The sequence below is a fragment of the Dreissena polymorpha genome, chromosome 14 (genome assembly GCF_020536995.1).
Source record: "Dreissena polymorpha isolate Duluth1 chromosome 14, UMN_Dpol_1.0, whole genome shotgun sequence".
Lineage (NCBI taxonomy): Eukaryota > Metazoa > Mollusca > Bivalvia > Myida > Dreissenidae > Dreissena > Dreissena polymorpha.
The window spans coordinates 69,205,927-69,227,862 of NC_068368.1; the positions used below are offsets into that span (position 1 = coordinate 69,205,927).

Below are 21,936 nucleotides of genomic sequence, written 5' to 3' on the forward strand. Positions count from 1 at the left end.
CTGATAGCGAGAGGTTACACACCTGATAGCGAGAGGTTACACACCTGATAGCGAGAGGTTACACACCTGATAGCGAGAGGTTACACACCTGATAGCGAGAGGTTACACAAGTTCCGTTCTAATTTTTTTCACGTAGTCCTTTGTTTATAGTTAATCTGTAAGAAATGAAGCTCGAAGCTGATAATTATTTTTCATTTTGAGTGCACCCGCTGTGGCAACGAATCCATTCCGTTGACAATCACATGTCCACCGTTTGAAGTTTGTTTGAGGTTAACTTCCTTTAGCCATTTATCTGATGGCTAGATGTGTGCGTCATTCATGCAGCAATCATGTCCACCTCTGTCAGATAACAAGAGGTCGGGGCATGTATTGTGGGACGCAGCAAACATCTTACCGGAAATATCATGGCGGCTGTCCGAGATGATGACGAAACGTCTGGTATAAAGCTTACAAATGTGCCTACCTGACATAATGGTAACAAGTTTATGGCCCTATCTTAACAACCATGTAATGGGAAGTAGCTTGTCATTCTGAAAATTTACGTCGAATATTAAACATGTTATACAGAACAAAGAAGTAATTTATTTTAGAAAGTGAAACTTCAAATGTGACATGGCCGATGACAGAGGTTTCATTTCGATGAAAACAAACTCTGTCAATTGTTCATCTTTGCTTTTGTATCCAAACAAAAAATAGGTTCATACTTTAAAATCATAAACTATAATGTATTTTTCACACATTTGGGCATTTGGCATCAGTACAATAACCAGCATATCACATAAAAGGATGATGATGATGATGATGATGATGATGATGATGATGATGATGATGATGATGATGATGATGATGATGATCATGATGGTGATGATGATGATGATGATGATGATGATGATGATGATGATGATGATGATGATGATGATGATGATGATGATGATGATGAATGATGATGATGATGATGATGATGATGATGATGATGATGATGATGATGATGATGATGATGATGATAGTGGTGGTGGTGGTGGTAGTAGTTGTGGTGGTGATAATGATGACTACGACGATGAAGACGGAGACAACGACGACAACGATGACGACGACGCTGATGATGGTGGTGGTGGTGCTGGTGATGATGGTGATGACGATGACGAGGAAACATAAACAAATATGGTTACAAGTAGATAAGTAGATATGCAAAACGGTTCTTTCTATTCACGCTTCAACGTTGACAATGTCTCCATCATGAACTGTGCTTTACATATTATTTACATGAACATGACCTTGTAAATTTCAAAAACGGTCTTATTTAAATACTCCAATCGTTTTTCAGCTGTTTAATTCGCATACATCCCAATAACGATAAGGCGAACGAATGAAGCATCACCATATCACATTATTTGCCTAACAACTCAGATAACCCCAATGCCAAGTGTTGCACGCATAATTATGATGATAATATATTAAAAAGGACATGAAACATCCAGCATTGTAATAATTTTTTAAAAGTATGATAATTAGCATATTGTATGTGGTCTAATAAAACAAGTATCGAACATAACGGCAGTGGTTTTTTATCGTTATTAAACTCGGATTATTATCGCAGTATTCAAAGATCATATTTACGATATTTACTGCAGCATCGAAAGCAGCGCGTTTTGTTTAACCTGATAGAGGAAATCATTGAAGAATTTCTCTGAGTATCTGTTGTATTGTTATGAGAATCCTGACTCAATATCCACTAGCTAGGTCAAGTTATGCTATCTTATCGAGCCACGCTCTAGGTTTCGGGCTTTATTCATATGCGTCCCAGTATTTCCAAGATTAGCCTGCACAATTCGCTTAGACACTTTCCGCTTCTATGGAGTTTATATTTGCAAGTCTCTTCTTATCGAAATTCCATTCAGTTCGGACTGAGTAGGATAGTCTTGGACGAAACTTTAACGCATAAAGTGCGGTTTTCCCAGAGACAGGTCAGTGTTGGGTTGGGGTTAGGGTTAGGGTTAGAGGGTTAGGGTTAAAGACAGGCTCATTGTTGTGTTGGTTTCGTTTATAAACAGAAAAGAGCGATATGATGCAAGTTGTTGTTCGTTCGTTTCTCTCTATTCAATTAATGCGATATTGATGATCTGCACATGTAGCACAGTCTTTTTAAATGCTTAAAACATAATAAGGAAACTTTAATATTAACGTTTTAGTACAGACATGTGTCTGCATATGTTTGTAATTTTGTTTATCATTAACCGAATGTTTCGAATAATATTAATTTATTGTAAAATAAATAAAAATGAACGCACTAATTGTCTCCGCCTGGATTAAAAACTGGATTACTTGATGGCAACTACCATCACGCTAACTTAAGTAATTTCAGGTTTTATGAGGCTTTCATAAGTCGCACGGATTTCCCAAACCTACCAAAGGAGTTATAATTTTAGTCATTCAATAAAATGGAATCTATCACCAAATATTAAGATGTTTTTTCCAATCTGTAACGGGGCCGCTTTAAATATGGTTTTCGTTTGAATTTGACAATTTAAATGGTGAATTAATATAAGAACTAGTTTTCTTTATTAACTCTGAAATGAGACATTCAAAGATAGTCTTACGCAGATTCATGAACACAGAGTTAGTTCATATAATTTTCGCGTTTGTTCTCTATCCGAATACATGCAAAAATTCGTGATGTTTTGTTAAGGGAACGATAACCTAAATTATATATTCTCAATGACTCATATGGTGGCATTGGTCATGATTCCAGGACACCTTATCCCAAGTTACAACTTGTGTGTTAATTAGGGAATGTGATATGATTGCTTTAGACAAGCTGATATGCGGCTCTGTGTTAACGCTTGCAACAAGAGGCTAACAGTTACAGGTTTAAGAGTTAAAGACACATTCATTTATAATGGTTTTATAGTTCCCACAAGTGTTCACAAGCTATTCATATTGAATACGTTTTTAACATTAAGCTAGGAGTAAATACGTACTAACGTCCGAGTTCAACTCGACCGAGACATAGAAGCAAATGTTCTGAGCTAGTTTCGAAACAATGGTGTAAAACCATGAGTTGTGAAGTGTGAACATGCTTCGATTCGAGCTAGTGACAAATATTTTGTCTCAGTAATGAATTATAATAACCCTGTTTTGAATTACATTTATTTTAAAATCTTGTTTGAACGAATGGTTAGGGACTATGTGTTTCGACAATCTGTTGATAGTGTCAATACAACTGTACATGGAACCCTAATCTATCTCAGCATTGTCAAGCCGGGGTAACAATTTCATGATCAATATTTTATATTACAGTATTACAATAACAGATATATTTCACCATACAATTACACTATTATGATTACAGAAATCTTGGTACCTGTGTGTTGTAAAAATAATGCACTTTTCATCATAGTTGTTGTAGCTTCATTAAACCAAATATATAATATTGGTTAATAAGTGAATGTTTGCTTACGGTATATTTACTTTTTTTCAAATGAAAACAAATAAATATCATACATAACTGGATTAACAATTCTTTCGTTCGTACTTAGGCACCTAAATATCCTTATCCACGCATGGTTCAAAAGTTTTGAAGAGACTCACACTTACATTAGGTGTTTTATTCTTGGCAAAAGGGTAAACAGTTATAATTAAAACGTCTGTAATCTGCACCCCCTGCTACTAAAATAGCATGTATATGCAAACATGCTGTTAAGATAAGTATTGTTATTAGTATTGTTATTGGGGAAAAATCTTTCTTCCAATCTATTTCCATTCCTACTTATTGGTTTAAGTTCAGTTAACTTCCGTTAGCCCTGAACCTTAACGTCCCATACTATGGAATAACTGAATGCTGGATCAAAATTTAGCTGGTAAGGGTGGACAACAACGCTTCTCCGTGTTACGTTCTCAAACGCAAGAGATGCCAATATTGACCTTTGAAAGTACACTTGAGTCTGGTCATCATTTTAAATTGGCCTAAATTGAAATTATGTTTGTTTTCCCATCTCAACTTACTCACCAACATTGCGGCAACGTAAACCATAATGATTTCGGTAAGATAAACAAATGGATACGAAACGCCATGTTAACAAATCTACCCTATAGTTGTTCACGGCGCATGTTTGCCATGCGATCACGATAGTTGCAAGTCTGCGAAATAAAGTATTCAATACTTTAGCTTCTTTCGTTGAAAGGAAACATTGTGTTGTCGTTTAAGTTTTCGTTAAAAGTAATAAAAAGTAAATGTATATGCCTTAACACATCATGTAATGTATTATAATAATTGAATTACTTAATGAAAACGTATTGGCACATTATGCCAAAGTTGGTCGATTACACCTTATTGTATGCCCGAAACGTACACAACATAATTAAGTTATTTGCCCTCATGTTTTAAATTGTAAGAACTACTTTAAGGGATTTTTCCTCAACATTAAAGGTCTGGTAATTACTTTAGCGAATTAATATGCATATAAAGTATTTTTTGACTGGTACTTTAGCTTTATCGATGATTGACGCTCTCGCCAGTTTTTAATTGGGAAGTCTTTAATATGTCCGGTCTATTTGTTAAGTGATTTATCATCCGCATCGACACACAACAAAACATGCACGTGAGCAACAGTTTGACAATAGAGATATTGTTAAGTGGATTATTTGCGGTGTCTAAGTTACTAAGTATAAAGAAAATCAAGAACTATTATAGTCACATATCTAGTTCATTCATGAAAAGGACAGTTAAAATTTAAATTTGTCATTTCAAATTTGTCTAGTGATAAAGTTTGCAATCTTATCCATTTTAGATCTTGTCCGTATTTCAAGTACATAGTGTTTAAGCATTTAATTTTATACACATGTAGTTCATTTTCAGTAAAGCTTCAAGAGCAACATGTAAATGGTAAAATCATTCTCGTACATACCTGCCGTTCCTATATTTTCAACGAGTCGGAAGGGGAAACATTTATTTTTGATCTGACGGCCTCTTTTGTTATATCACTTTGTGGCGGTATATGGAAATATTATTTCCTAACGAACTAGAAGCGGTACATTTCCCAAAGTATGTTGGTGTCTGCTTTTTTTGTTGAACGGGGTTAAGCAATTGTGATAAAGTGACGTTCTTAGAGCATTGCAGAACGGTTCATATTTTCAGGATGAGGCACAATTGGTGTTTGCAAAATGAGCCCATGCATCAGCGCGGATATCACGAATAGATGCATATTTTCATTGCATAAACGCGACAATCTCTAGTTTATTAACACATAAACAGTTTTGTTTTTAGAACATCTAGCGGAATGGTCTTTATGAAGATCATAAGATGTTGGCAATAAGTTGGTTAACAACGTAATTCCATACGTAACGCGCTTACCTTCAGGTTCAAAATTTGAAAGGGAAAACTAAACAAAGTGAAACAAATGGCTTGGTTATCGACTGATAATAAACGTTTTCAGGAGCAGTCAATAACACACCACAAATAATACTTTGTACTGGATAGCAGCAGTTACAGATTCAATAAATGTTGCATCGCGCTTTGGTGTCGAAGGAACGTACATTGACGTAAAGCTAACCTTTGAACACAATTGTGCGTTCGTTGTTTGGTATTATCGAAACAGTGGGCTACATTAATACCTTATGATTATACTCGCCCCATGTATAAAAACGAAGCTCGCCGTGGTAAAACGTGACGTTGAAGATTGCATCCTTTTTTTAGAACAAAGAAGGAATTTATTTACGCAATCGTAACCTCAAATGGGACCGAGCCAATGATCGACGATACAATTCAAAATGAAATCAACAAGATATTAAAAGCAAAGTCAGTCACTAATTCGTCTTTGCTTTTGTATTCAAATATACCAAACAAATATATGACTACTCCATAATAATGAGCTGATATGTGTATATACACGTTACATGAATCTTGGCATGAATACAATTAAAACCATACAATATAACAGGTTCAACTATATATTACATTTGTATACCTTTATACATGTATATCCAAATTAACCGTTCAACTTTTAAAACTTCAATAACGTTGTCATATATTCAAATAATAAAGCTTTCTCACTCAAAATATAGTTGTAAATTTAGGGTTATCTGCCTTGTATAGGTTAAAAGTGATAACATGCATACTGAACAACAATCTTGTATGGTTTCTTACACATATACCAATCTCGAAACCATTACTTTCTTCGAAATGTGGAGATAAAAATGTGACACATAAAACATGATGATTAGTTATACATTATATATGACACGAGAGGGCCGGGAAATCCGTTAAACCCAATTCGTGATAGGGATTGTGGCTTGCAATTGTTCCCCATGAACGAGGAATTCCAAGTAAGCGCGAGTCACCAGCTCGCGTTGATTACGTCCCTGCCCTTTGTACACACCACCGGTCGCTACTACCGATCGCTCCAGTCAATGAGCTCTTCGGATTGGACCCTTGGGCCGGCTTCGCGTCCGGCTATCGGTGCGCCGAGAAGATGCGCAAGTTGACCGAGGTCGTTTAAGTCGTAACAAGGTATCCGTAGGTGAAATCATTACCGAGGCTATCGCAGAGAGCCGAAGCGCTTTGCTAATCTCAAAACCACAGGCAAGTCGCGCGCGGTCCCAGTCGTCAGGGCCCTGCGCCGCGGCGCAGAAAACAAAGTCGAGCGTGCGGCCGAGGTACTGGCTGCCGCACGCGCTACTAGCCCACGTTGATGTAGGCGTCGTGTCCGATACGCTGGAAACGCCGGGGCGAAATGCGAACGGACGCGGAATCCGCCTTAGCATCCGGACTGTGGGGTACCTCGGGGGCTCGCAACCGCGAGGCTAGCGGGACCGCTTGCTTGGTTGCCTCGCGAGGTTCAAAGAGCGGCGACGCAGAGTCGCCGCCGCCCCGATCGTTGTTCACGGACCACTCGGTTTCGACTAGTACAAGTCACCCTCGAACTCAAGTCTGCACGGCGTCAAAGCGCGGGCCTCCGGCTGCCTCACGGCGACCGCGAGTCGATCCGTCAATGTGCAGTCAAAAAGAACTCTATGCGGCGGATCACTGGGCTCGTGCTTAGCTGAAAATCGCAGCAAGCTGCGTGAACTAATGTGAATTGCACGACAGGTGTTGGTTGATACAGACATCAGGACTGTGACCATGGAAGTCGAAATCCGCTAAGGAGTGTGAAACAACTCACCTTCCGAATCAACTAGCCCTGAAAATGGATGGCGCTGAGGCGTCGAGCCTATACATGGCCGTCACCGCAATACGAGCTCCAAGGGAGCCATGCGTCGACGAGTAAGAGGGCCGTCGTGGTGGCGCTGAAGTCTGGGCCGTGAGGCTGGATGGAGCCGCCGCGAGTGCAGATCTTGGTGGTAGTAGCAAATATTCAAACGAGAACTTTGAAGACTGAAGTGTAGAAGGGTGCATGTGAACAGCAGTTGAACATGGGTCAGTCGGCCCAAAGCGTTAGGGGAACTCCGCTCTGAAAGGTGGGGCTGGAGGCTGTCTAATACACTCTGGTTAAAAAATGCGGCAACGCAAACGACCTCGTAGACGTCGGCAGAAACCCCGATAAGAGTTCTTTTTTTTCTGAAAGGCGCGGACTGCCTGGAATCGGCGTGCACATAGATAGTGACGTTGTCGCCGAAACGCAAATCGGCTCTTGCGGTGTCCGGAGCGCCTCTGTCCGCCCTTGTAAATTCGAGCATGACTCTGTATATCTCATGCCTGACCGTACCCATATCCGCAGCAGGTCTCCAAGGTGAACAGCCTATAGTCGATAGAGCAATATAGGTAAGGGAAGTCGGCAAAATAGATGCGTAAATTCGGGAAAAGGATTGGCTCTTAGGGCCGTGCCGGTCGGGCTGCGGTAAAAGCGGGTAGGTTGCGGGCGATGTTTGTGCTAGGCCTCGCGGCCTAGTCCAAACCGCTCACCCTAGTCTGTCCGTGGACCGGCGCAGCTTGCAGAGGGTGTCTCTCGGGGCGCTCGCTCACTTCGGCCGGCGACTAGCGGTCAACTTAGAACTGGTGCGGACCAGGGGAAGCCGACTGTCTAATTAAAACAAAGAAAACCAGATCTTCAGGGAAAACCCTTGGTGAGAGTCGTAAGTACCTGAAACTTGGCTGGGTGCAGATCTATGCCGAGAGGTCAGGGAAACTAAGATTGGTCTAGTTTGGTCAAGATAACAATATATTCCGCTATACTCGCACAGCCAGATGGTCACATACCGAAAGCAGGGGGCGGTCCTTAAATCCTCGCCTCGCAGAGCAACCGTCTCTCCTCCAACCCGTCCATATTGTGACCCCCTGGTATTTAAGTTAGCCTAATATGCCTAACACTCGAAACAGTTTCTAAATATTTACAAAGAAATATTATTTTGACTTGAAAGGCAGCCGTTGTATACACTTTTGTATTAAATGTTTGTACTTAAACAATTATTTAAAGATTTACTGTGCTATTCTTGAACGTCAACGTCCGTTTGGTTATTACATAATTGTATATGATACTCGCTATGCGAAAACGGGATTTAAGAGTTAGGGGTTACGGTTAGGTTTAACCCAAACACAGAGGCCTTTTTACAGATTTTGGCGTGTATTGACGTTTTTCATAAAATGCCTTATACTCATTAATGTAAACATTAGATATAAAAAGCTCCTGTTAAAAAAACAAGAATACAATTAAAGAAAGAAAAAAGTAGCCCCCAAATGGACTCGAACCACTGAAATCTGGAGTAAAAGTATATCGCTTAGAAAACTCGGCCATACTTGCTCAAACAATAAATGATGTATTTTATGCTTTATATAAGCACTCCTCGTATTATCACACAATTTAACGACAACAACACAACCTTCCAAATTATTCAATCGTTTTGCGTTGCAACGCTTTATAATTTTCAAGTCTTTAAATCGTCAAAAGATGCATACGATGGACATTTCAGAGCAGGGTATATGTTCAATATAACAGTTTCCTCATCATAACTACAACGAAAATTTGCTAATCCGAAACATTTTTTTCCAATTTTGACAATTTACTACAACGGGAAAAGATCCATTTAAAACACTTATTTTTATCTTCATAAAGCTTAGATAGTTATAATTTTTGCTGACTGCATGAAAGCAATGTTGATGAAGTAATTAATGTAAGAAAATGCTACTTAAATAAAGAATTTTATGTGAGCTGTTAAATAAAAAATCCATTTATTTCTAGATGAATAAATGTCGTGCTTCCTCACATATCTACACCCATTTATGCATTAAATCTGAAAAATACTAAGACATTTAACTATATAAAATTTATGTGTAAACATCAAAACACGATTTTATGTCAGTCCGCACAGGCGAATCAGGGACAACACTTTCCGCTTTTATGGATTTTTTTGTTTAAAGGAACTCTCATCTAAACAAAAAACCAGATTATGCATCAATGTTCGACCCTGATTAGCCTGTGCGAACAGCACAGGCTAATCTTGAACGACACTTCACGCACAATCATTAAGCCCAGTTCAATATGTAAACAGACAAATATACATTAGTGTGTAAACAGTCAAGTATATATCAATTTGTAAATTTCAAATACACCTCAGTGTGTAAACAATCAAATGTATAATCAATGGGAAAACAGTAAAATATTCACCACTGTGCAAACAGTCAAGTATACATACATGTGTTTACAGTCAAATATACATCAGTGTGTGAACAGTCATAAATACATCAATGTGTGAACAGTCAAATGTACATAACTCTGTAAACAGACAAATATACATCACTCTGTAACATTAACATATACATCACTCTGAAAACATTGAAATATACATATATATGTGAACAGTCAAACATCCATCAATATGTGAACAGTCAAATGTACATGAGAGTGAAAACAGTCAAAGGAATATTAGGGTGTAAACCGTCAAATATACATTAGTGTGTAAACAGTCAAATATACATCAATATGTAAACAGTCAAACATACGTGATTGTTCAAAGAGTCACAAATGCAACGCCGTGTAAACAGTAAAATCAGTGTGTGAACAGTCAAATATATATCACTCAGTAAACAGTCAATTATACATCAGGGTCTAAATAGTCCGAAATAAATATGTGTTTATACAGTCAAACATAAGTCACTGAGTAAACAGTCAAATATAAATAAGTGTGTTTGCAATCAAATACACGTCAGTGCATGATCAGTCAAATAGACATCAATATGTAACCAGTCAAATATACATCAGTGTGTAAACAGTCAACTATAAATAAGTGTGTTAACAGCCAAAAAGACGTCCTTAGGCTTACAGTCAAATACACATCACTGTGTAAACAGTGAAGTGTATAACATTGTAAACAGTAAAATATACATCAATGTGTAAACAGTAAAATATACACTGATGTGTAAACAATCAAATATATATCAATGCTTAAACAGTTAACTATACATCCGTGCGTAAACAGTAAAAAATACATAAGTGTATTAACAGCTAAATAAGTGTAAAAAGTCAAATATACATTAGTATGTAAACAGTCAAATATACTTTAGTTGTAAACAGTCAAATACAGATTAATGCATTAACAATCATATATATATTAATTATTGTGTTTTAAAAATGAAATTGATGGAATAAAGTGGAAAATGTCAGATAATAACAAATTGTGGTTACACGAATGTATGCAAACAACAGTTGTTCATGTATTATATCATGTGGGAAAAAGGTAGAAATGAGAAAATGTACATCACTAGAAAATCGGGAAACGAGTACAATTTATGTAAACAATATAAAAACTAGTTTTTTCATCAATAAAGCATGATAATTTAAAAATATTTACGCGGATAAGCTACTATTGCTCTGTTAAGGAATATATACGAGCTGTGCTCTAGGAAAACCGGGCTTAATGCATTTGCGTAGTGTCGTCCCAGATTAGCCTGTGCAGTCGCCTAGACTGGATTTGCGTTTACACGATACTTCCATTAAACGAAAAATCCATGAAAGCGGATAGTGTTGTCCCTTACCAGCCTCTGAGGACTGCACCGGCTAATCTGAGACGACATGCATTAAGCCCTTTTTTCCCCAAAGTGCGGCTGATATATTTTAGTGATATATAATAAGCATTGTGAGATCAAAAAAGAAATAACAACATCAACATAGCATCAACACTAAATTAGATGTAATTAATCAACATTGTTTGCTTTAACATAAATGCATTGTTTTCGGAAATATTCTGATGATACCAGGCGTGTAATGTTATAACTGTCAGATATATATATACAGGGTAACATGTTTCAGCAATTAGAAAAACAGATAAAAGCAAATAAAAATGAACATAATTCTGAGAAAACGTGTCTGAATGCATGCGCGTAAAGTATCATCCAAGATAATCAGGGACAACACTTTCCACTGAAACTGGATTTTCGCTAAGAAAAGGCTTCCTTTAAACGAAATATACAATAAAAGCGGAAAGTTTTTTCCCTGATTAGCCTGTGTATACCGCACAGGCTAAACTGGGATTACACTTTATACTCATGCATTAAGCCATGAGCGCGGCTCAAATTATAAAGCTACAGACAATAAAACATTGCTTAGTGTCGTCGCATCTAAACATGTGAACATTCATCATGTCGAAAATCTACATGCGTAGTGTGTAAAATATAATGCACAATTATTACAACAGATATTACAATCATTTTGACGCAATTTAGCGTAATTACGTCCTAATAGTTTTAATAACTCTCCCATCGCGAGTTCAAAATTGGGAGGGAGTAGGGGAACTTAATCTGGAGGAGATACGAAACTTTGCCAATGCTTTTACCGTAAGCAATAGATCTGTCTATATGTATCGCTTGTGACATGTTTCGCTTTTATGTTTCATTACGTGTTTTGAAATGTTTTAATGTATATGTACATTAAAATAGAAATACTAAATATATCATGAGACAAATCAATAAAAACAACTTGAACGATATCAGCACTTTTTCGATAAAAACATTCAAATTTGATTTACTCATAGTTATGAGTAAATTTATTATTCTCTATTCTCAAAATACTATTAAAATCTCATCATCTTTATAACCCATAACATCATCATTATCATTATCAAACAAATAATAAACCAAAGACAAAATAGGAGTGAGTGCTTGTATTTGACAGGACTTTCGAATAAAACAAAGAGAGAATACAAATAATATAAAACATAAAATGAATACCTAAATATTCTCCACCACGTTATATACCTCTCGAACTGTGTTTTAACTGAAAAGATACAATTACAAACATTTGTAAAAGCAATAAAATTAATTCAATCAAAATAGGCACACTATGGCCTTCAACAACGGTCAAATGACCACACAAGCCAAACGGCTAATCAACATCAGGCACACTCTGGCCTTCACAAACGGTCAAATGACCAATCGAATAATGCACAAGAGAATTAAACAGATATAATAAAACAATATTTACAAAATAAATGATAAACATTAAAACGGAAAAAAAAATATCATAATCATAATCCTTATAATAATAATAACATACTACATAAACCATACCTTTATGTTCTCCAATACTTAATATACCATTCGTACTGTCCAGTTACTGCACTGCAAAAAATAAACTTGCAAAGATTGTTAATTCCATGTGAACATGCTTTTTAAGAAAATAAGTTCAACTCACAAAAGCCAACCGGCTTTCACACATCAGATCAACTTGCTTTAAAAAACGGTCAACTGACCATACAAGCCAACTGGCTTACCAAATCAGGCCAAATGGCCGTAAACAAATTGGTCCAATGACCACAAGGAACATACACACAACACAAACACAGAACTTAATAATACTCAAAAGCATTTCCAAACCATTTATATAATAATATATTATAGTGTCTTTAAATGTGCTACGAACAACACATCATACATTTCAAATCACACATACATTAATAATGACTTTTCACAAATCTAAATTTAGCGACACCGATAATCTGTCTTTCAAAGAATCTTTAACATATCCGTCCTTAGTGGAAACACTTTTTCATCTACCATGCCTTTGCCAAAGTCTATCCACAGTCTTATTATTGGCACTTATAGATGCTCCACCAGCACGAAAAGAATGAAGTCCATATTTAGAAGAAACATAACCCAATAGACTTAACTTCTTCTTAAAACTATCATTTATAGTAGAATAACTTATATGCTTATTATTAGAAATCAATTTGAAACAGTGTTTAACATTACACAAATAAACTGGTCTAAACACATAATCAGTAGATGAACATGCAATATCTGCAACACACAAATACTTTTCAAACAATTTCACAGGTCATGTGTCTGTATTAGTTTTTGCAATCAGAACAGTATTACCCTCTCTTAAAATGTCCGTTTTTGACTTTTCAACTTTAATATCACAATGCGTATCTAAAAATCCAACATCTGATCTTTTAACAGACAAAATTTCACTTATCCTAAAAAACCAGCATAAAATAAGAAAAATATTGTAACGCCTCTTAAATACCCCAAAGAACAATCGCTCTCAGAAACAAAAGTGTGATAAAATTTCTTTAATATATCTGATGTAATAGGCTCTTTTTTAACTACCGGCTTTGCAATTCTCCGAATGCACCCAAATAAAATACATCATAATAATCCTAGTAATAATTATAACATACTACATAAACCATACCTTTATGTTCTTCAATACTTAATATACTATTCGAACTGTCCAGTTACTGCATTGCAAACAATACTCTTGCAAATATTGTAAATTCTATGAGACTTTCGTTCCAAGAAAGTTCGGTAACCTGACAACACAAGCCATCAGGCTTTCACACACCATATAGAATGGCTTTAAAAACGGTCAACTGACCATACAAGCCAACTGGCTTTCAAAATCAGGCCAATTGGCATTAAACAACTTGGTCCAATGACCACAAGAGACATGCACAAATACCAAACACATTTTACTAATGTTCTCACAATCAATACGTATGTTCTGCTCTTAAAATTAAAACTACCGACTTGACATTTGTTTTAAGGTTCAATTCACCAACACAGACATACTTTAAGCTACTGATCGAACCCTGGCTCAAATTTCCATGGCAATAGCATAAGCTCAATTGATATACTAGAACACCGTATTAATTTTGATTTACTAATTTGAAAACAACAAAATGCTTAACACACTCAAATACAAAGCTATAGGTACTTGGTCGGCTGCAAAACTCGTAAATTTTTGGAATTTTAACCCATCAAACAAATCTCAAAGAAAACCGGTATTGATGCAAAGTTGAATTTCTGTGACCCTAAAAGGAATACATGTACCATCTGAGAATAATCCCTGTTGCTGAACCGTTACTTGTTTTTGTTCAATTAAACGCAAAACCTAGAAACTCATTCATTTTTACGTGCTAAACAATAACCATACTCACTTTCTCTTCTAAATAATATGTACAGACCAACATCATTCGGTATTTATCAAACCTAAAATAATTTCATTCACTCAAAATTCGTTAATGTAGTATTATCCATTCACAAAATACTGTCAACTATTCCTCCTCCTCATCAATAACGTTAGCATCATCATCAACATTTATAACATCATCATCAATAAAAGCATCATTATTAATCTTAACAAGTTATTTTCTAACACATAATTACAAAAAAAAAACAAAAAAAAAACAATTTTTTTTTTTTTTATACCTTTCGAGCTGCCCTCTTACTATAATGTTACACTATTCATTATTTATTCTTCGAACTGTCCAGCTTCTGAAAAAATAAACTTCGCAAACATGTGTAAATGCAATTTCAACATGTGTTTTAGACATTTTAGTGAATTGACACGCAAGCAAACTGGCTTATACGCATCTGAAAAAATCTGCTTTCAACAAACTGTCAACGGACAACCCGAGCCAACCGGTTAATTTACATAAGCCAATCTGGCCCTTAATAACATACATTTAATGTTCTCCAACATATATAATATCCTTCGAACAGTACAATCTTAACATTAAATAAAAACAAAAATGTAAATGTAAACGCACGTTTTAACAAATTTGGTTAACAAACTACACGCGCTAACTGGGTTTATCCACATCTGGTCAACTGGCTTTCACCAAAACGATAAGCAAATTACACGTGTTAACTGGCATTCAAAAAACAGCCAAACACCATAAAAGCAAAATGTCTTTACACATCAAGCCAACAGGCCACCAAACAAGAACAAAAACTATCACGAAAACAAAATGACTTATATTGCAAATAAATCCGGTCTACTTTTGTTATCATTACAGTACCTAATCTTTAAAAATGCATTTAACTATGACGAAACTAAATTTAACAAAACCGATAAATGCCTTTCATCTAAGTTTAAAACAACAGTCTTATTGTCAACGCTCTTTTCAAACCAAATTTATACCACAGTTTATCCAAAATATCGTAAATTAATTAGCACATATGCATGCACCATTATTGACACCAACCTTGCAGGGAAAACTTAACGTCTTAAATTATTATGAAAAATATAATTACTCTTAATGTTTTAATTCAATTTAGAGAAATTTTTTAATTGTATACAACAATAACATATAAACTGTTTATTCAATATCCAGTGAACGAGATGTAATATATGCACAACACAAACATGTTTCGAAAAAAGTTTACAAGACAAGTCTCTATAGCTGTTTCATAGATGAATATAATATATATTTCAGTAATGTATCGATTTTTTTCATGTTTCATTCTTAATTCACAATTGGAATACCTGAATAGTTTAAAGATATGTTTGCATAAATTTCCATCCGCTCATTATCATACCACGTCATATATCGCACACAACCATCTAGCTGAATTATAAGGAAAACGGCAGTTAATTGTTATTAATCGTTTGTTGAATTATACGCTTGGAACTAATACACAAACTTGTAACACATGTATTACCATATAAGGTTTTATATCTAAAAACAATAAAAAATAAAGCAAGGTGTTCGTAAAAACATGAGGGAGAGTGATCTAACTCTGCTATCAAAACAACCTGGAGTGACACACTATGTGGCCTTACCTATATATAATCCTACCAGACCATTACATTTGCGACATCTTTTTGAACTTAAATAGTTTCATTTTTACCCAATAATCAAATCAATTGATGTATCTGAATAGTTGGAACTAAACAAAAACAACAGCACAAATAAAGATATGGAGCATGTTATTGAATATACTTATCATTAAAGTTAACAAGGAACACAACCTGTGTTAATTTCAATCGGAATGTTGTTGCCAGTGTTATTACAATAAACAGAACCAACAAGTCTGACCTTTGTTCGAAGTTTCAGCTCACCATTCCGCTTCTAGCAGAGAATCAGTCCTCTCATCGAAAATCTCCTTCCGAATACTATGTATTTCGCAAATGAACGCCTAAACTACTTTATCACCCTTTCGTTTTCTCGCTACATAACTTTGCCTGTCAAAAACAACCCTCGAATGGCGTCTCACTAGATGTGCAAATCATATATACCCCAAAACGAAAAACTCGTGCGCTTTCGCGCTAAAACATGCACACAAAACCCGTGCATTATACGCGCTAAACCATTACCATAATCTCTCTTCTTAATAACACGTATTAAACCATACTATACCGTATTTCTCAAACCGAGAATAATTTCATATAAGACACGTCATATATATTTGAAGATCATTTGTTTGAATAACAGGAGGTGGTAAGCGTGTGGCTATGATATTAATTAGTGAGAAAATCATTTTGAGGGATAAATCATCATATTATAACGAAAAATTAAGTTTTCTGACAAAATTCACTACCATAAATATATATATATATATATATATATATATATATATATATATATATATATATATATATATATATATATATATATATATATATATAATAGTGCTTTTTTTATCATTCAAAATGATGTTATCACTAATTAATATCATAGCCACACGCTAACCACCTGTGGTTTGAATAATTAGGATATAACGCATTTTTGTTTGTAAACCACTTTCGCTTTCGTGCTTCTCCGCAGTTTAACTGTAGATGTGATTAAATTTGGAAATCCAGTCATGGCTATTTTTAGAATCACTTTCATTTACAGTGTTAGTATAAAAACGATTATTGTGGTTAATGATGAAAATGCTGTTAAGGAATTATCGTGTCTACATTATCGCTTCATTGTTAAGTAAAGCTTTTTTTAAATAGTTTGTCAAATATTATATCACGCTTGGTTATTAAATAACTTTTTGTTTACTTGCACATATAAGCATTTTACGCACATACAAGCTAGCTCTAATTATAATAAAAGAAAGAGTGCAAAACAATACGGGTTCGTAGGCAAACCAGTTCACACAGGCTCACTGGTAACACAGGCTCACTGGTAACACAGGCTCACTGGTAACACAGGCTCACTGGTAACACAGGTTCACTGGTAATACAGCCTCACTGGTAATACAGACTCACTGGTAACACAGGCTCACTGGTAACACAGGCTCACTGGTAACACAGGCTCACTGGTAACACATGCTCACTGGTAAGACAGGTTCACTCGTAAAACAGGTTCACTGGTAATACAGCCTCACTGGTAATACAGGCTCACTGGTAACACAGGCTCACTGGTAACACAGGTTCACTGGTAACACAGGCTAACTGGTAACACAGGCTTACTGGTAACACAGGCTCACTGGTAACACAGCCTCACTGGTAACACAGGCTCACTGGTAATACAGCCTCACTGGTAATACAGGATCACTGGTAACACAGGCCCACTGGTAACACAGCCTCACTGGTAACACAGGCTCACTGGTAACACAGGCTCACTGGTTACACAGGCTCACTGGTAACACAGGTTTGCTGGTAACACATGCTCACTGGTAACACAGGTTCACTCGTAAAACAGGCTGACTGGTTACACAGGCTCACTGGTTACACATGCTCACTGGTAACACAGGCTCACTGGTAACACAGGCTCACTGGTAACACAGGCTCACTGGTAACATAAGCTCACTGGTAACACAGGCTTACTGGTAACACATGCTCACTGGTAACACAGGCTCACTCGTAAAACAGGTTCACTGGTAACACAGGCTCACTGGTTACACATGCTCACTGGTAACACAGGCTCATTGGTAACACAGGCTCACTCTTAACACAGTCTCACTGGTAACACAGGCTCACTGGTAACACAGGTTCACTGGTAACACAGGCTCACTCGTAAAACAGGTTCACTCGTAAAACAGGCTCACTCGTAACACAGGCTCACTGGTAACACATGCTCACTGGTTACACATGCTCACTGGTAACACAGGCTCACTGGTAACACAAGCTCACTCTTAACACAGACTCACTGGTAACACAGGCTCTCTGGTAACACAGGCTAACTGGTAACACACGTATGGCTGCGAATTCTGGTCAATGTATAATATGCCCGAGGTTGATAAATTGCACTAAAAAATGTGCAAGCAAATACTTTGAGTTCGTCACCAAACATCAAATGATGCTGTGCTAGGTAAACTTGGTCGCATCGAATCTCCTGTCATTTGAAATTAATTTGTCCTCAATTATTGGTGTAAAATCACGAGATCACACTTTACTACTAAAGTGTTTTATAAATTGATCACTGATGATGATTGCATACATAATGATAGCAAATTGTGTAAGTCTTATGCTGTTAAAATTGCATTCGTTTCAATTGGTTTCAGTAATTTGTGTTTGTACCAGTATCACGAAATCGATTACATTTATTTGCTAAAACAAAGAGTCCGTGATATTTACATTCAAACTTGGTTTGAATATTAAGAGTATCAAAGTAAGCTTAAATACTTTAATACATTTAAATTATAATTTATTTGTGAAACCTACTTGATTTGTGTAGATTATGAAAAGCATAGAATTGCATTGAGTAGATTACGAGTGTGTTCTCATCATAAACACAAAAAAGGAAGTGTAAAGTGTGCACTACTGTTGTGACTGAATCTGAATGTCATGTTCTATGTATTTGACAAGTATATAAAGATCTGTGGTCCAACATAAAGTTTGAGTCGCGCTCTGAGAAAAGGGGGTTTAATGCATGTGCGTAAAGTGCCGTCCCAGATTAGCATGTGCAGTCCGCACAGGCTAATCAAGGACGACACTTTCCGTTTTTATGTTTTTTTTGCGTTTAAAGAAAGTCTCTTCTTATCAAAATTCTAGTTTCGGCGGAAAGTGTCGTCTCTGATTAGACTGTGCGGACTGCACAGGCTTATCTTGGACGACAGTTTACGCACATGTATTTAACCCCCTTTTTACAGAGCAGTTTTCATTTAATATCTTGTGCAATTTCGAAAAAAATATGTCAACATCGTCATTTAAACTTATCCGTTAGGTATCGACATTTATTTCTTTTGCAACGTTGAAGTGAAAATAGATCATTTATTTATTTTTGTGCACCTTAACTACTCTTGTTTTGTTATATTAACAAGTGTTTGTATATGTTTTTCACCGATATATATAATTTGCATTCTACTAATTATTTTCCTTATTCTTTGAATAGCCGAACTTTATCCCACTGTGTATATGTATGTGTAATATGATTGTATTTTGCAAAAAGCATTTATTGCAGATTATGCAAATACATAAACCAATTTAATATTTAGATTTAACAATTTGAAAATGAACATATTTTCATAAAATAAATTCAGTTTTACACAGTCTATATTTAGCAGCTGACAAAATATCGCTGTACTGCACGGATACACTTGAACAATTTGGATTTAACAAACGGAATAAGCTCTTGCCTGTTTTTATTTTGCACACAACAGACAAACACAATTTGGGACGAATTGAAATAAAATATTGTATATGCGTGTGGCATGCACTTTTTGTAATAGACCTGATTCGGAACTCAACAAATCCCTAGGTACAGACCTATTTTGCTGTTACATGCAAGTGTGTCACATGAATGTTCACAAATATTAATGTACAAGGACAATAATAACCTCAACGGTTATAACTTGATATCTTCCTTTCTTACAATACCTGTTACCCGGTAACCCATTTATGCCTAGCTTCTAGAAAAAAGGCCTCGGCAAACAGCGTAAACCCATGGTCTGCGCTGTTTGCTTAAATAAATTTCTGTAAGAATATTCTAAAATAGAAATAAATATACCAGACATCCCTAATTTTGGAAATAATTTGATCTAATTAAGAAGGATGGGAGAGTCCACTAGGCATAAATGGGTTAATAACGATAACAGTATCGTACTGAACGTATTTTGAGACTTTTGCAGTTACAGTATCTATAGGCTACACGATGTCTTTGGTGAGTAATTTACTTTTATTAGTCACTTAACGGTGCAACCGGAGGGGACTATAGGTTAACCGCCTATAGGTCCGTCCGTGTGTCAGTCCAACCGTCCGAGCGTGTGTTCGTCTGGATCCTGCGACAACTGAACACGTATTTAAGCTGGGTGCGAGGGCCTTAAAGAGAATATGCATATTGTTTAAGTTTTGTCCATTCGTTCGAAAAATCTGGGTTCTGCGTAAAGTTACTCAAAATGTAATTACAAAAAGCTAGGTAGATGAAACTCAGTATGTGGTTAGAATGCTATATTGGTGAAGTTGCATGTTATTTCAGTTTTCTCGTCAGAAAACATGTGCTTGGTATGGTTACAGAAATACGTGAAAACTAAAATATGCATCCTGCGAAAACTTTATTATTACTTAAGCTAGGTTGATGAAACTAGGTATGTGGATTATTATGGAAATATTGGGAATATACAGGATATTGCATCATTGTCAGTTTGTCCGTCCGTCCGTCTGTCCACCTGAAAAAAACACACCGTATGCTGCGATAAACAAAAAGTAATTAAGTTACGTTTATGAAACTCATGTATAGAAGGCCATATAATGGACAATGTATAATATGCACGTTATTTTAGTTTTTTGTAAGACATGATTGTGGTTTCTGTGGTAACAGAAGTGAGTGAAAACTATAATATTGTTACTGCGACACCAAGTGCTTAAGCTTGATTGATGAAACTTGGTATGTGTATAGAGACCAATATGGTTTATAAGCACGTTAGTTAAGAGTATTTTCGGCAGACGAAAATCTTGTGTTGCAATCGTTACAGAAAATAATTTAAAACTAAAATCTGCCTATTGAAATAACTAGAAAGTACTTAAGCTGGGTTAATGAATCTATATAGATTCTCTTCTTACTCCAAAAACATTAACCCAGTATGCGACTGTGATAACATTAACCCAATACGGGACTCCGACAACAATAACTCAGGACGCGACGCCGATAACATTAACCCAGCACGGGACTCCGACAACATTAACCCAGCACGGACCTCCGATAATATGGACCTCCGATAACATTAACCCAGTACGGGACTCCGACAACATTAACCCAGCACGGACCTCCGATAACATTAACCAAGCACGGGACTCCGACAACATTAACCCAGCACGGGACTCCGATAACTTTAACCCAATACGGGACTTTGACAACATTAACCAAGTACGTGACTTTGACAACATTAACTCAGGACCCGACGCCGATATCATCAACCCAGCACGGGACTCCGACAACATTAACCCAGCACGGACCTCCGATAACATTAACCCAGTACGGGACTCCGATAACTTTAAGCCAGCACGGGACTCCGATAACATAAACCCAGCACGGGACTCCGATAACATAAACCCAGCACGGGACTCTGAAAAAATTAACCCAGTGCGGGACTTTGACAACATTAACACAGTACGGAACAATTACAACATTTTCCCAGTAACGACTCAGATAACATTAACCCAGCACTCGACGCCGATAACGTTAACCCAGTACGGGACTCCGATAACATTAACCCAGTACGGGACTCCGATAACAATATACCAGTACGGTACTCCGATAACATTTACCCAGTACGGAACTCCGACAACATTTACCCAGTACGGAACTCCGATAACATAACTTAAGTACGGGACTTCAACAATATTAGCCCAGTAC

The 21,936-nt window shown here is 36.5% G+C and overlaps 1 protein-coding gene across 4 annotated transcripts in view; it reads left to right on the top strand.

Annotated features, from left to right (window-relative positions):
- LOC127859075 (uncharacterized) overlaps window positions 1–21,936 on the top strand; it is a 49,280-nt gene that overhangs the window by 22,137 nt on the left and 5,207 nt on the right. For 2 of the 4 annotated variants that reach the window (XM_052396503.1, XM_052396500.1), the window contains exon 2: window positions 20,213–20,244. In XM_052396503.1, coding sequence (XP_052252463.1) covers window positions 20,236–20,244 — 9 coding nt within the window. In that variant the 5' untranslated portion in view covers window positions 20,213–20,235. Of the gene's footprint in view, window positions 1–1,807; window positions 1,965–4,855; window positions 4,883–20,212; window positions 20,245–21,936 lie in introns of those variants that run through there. The other 2 variants (XM_052396502.1, XM_052396501.1) reach the window with 2 other exon arrangements.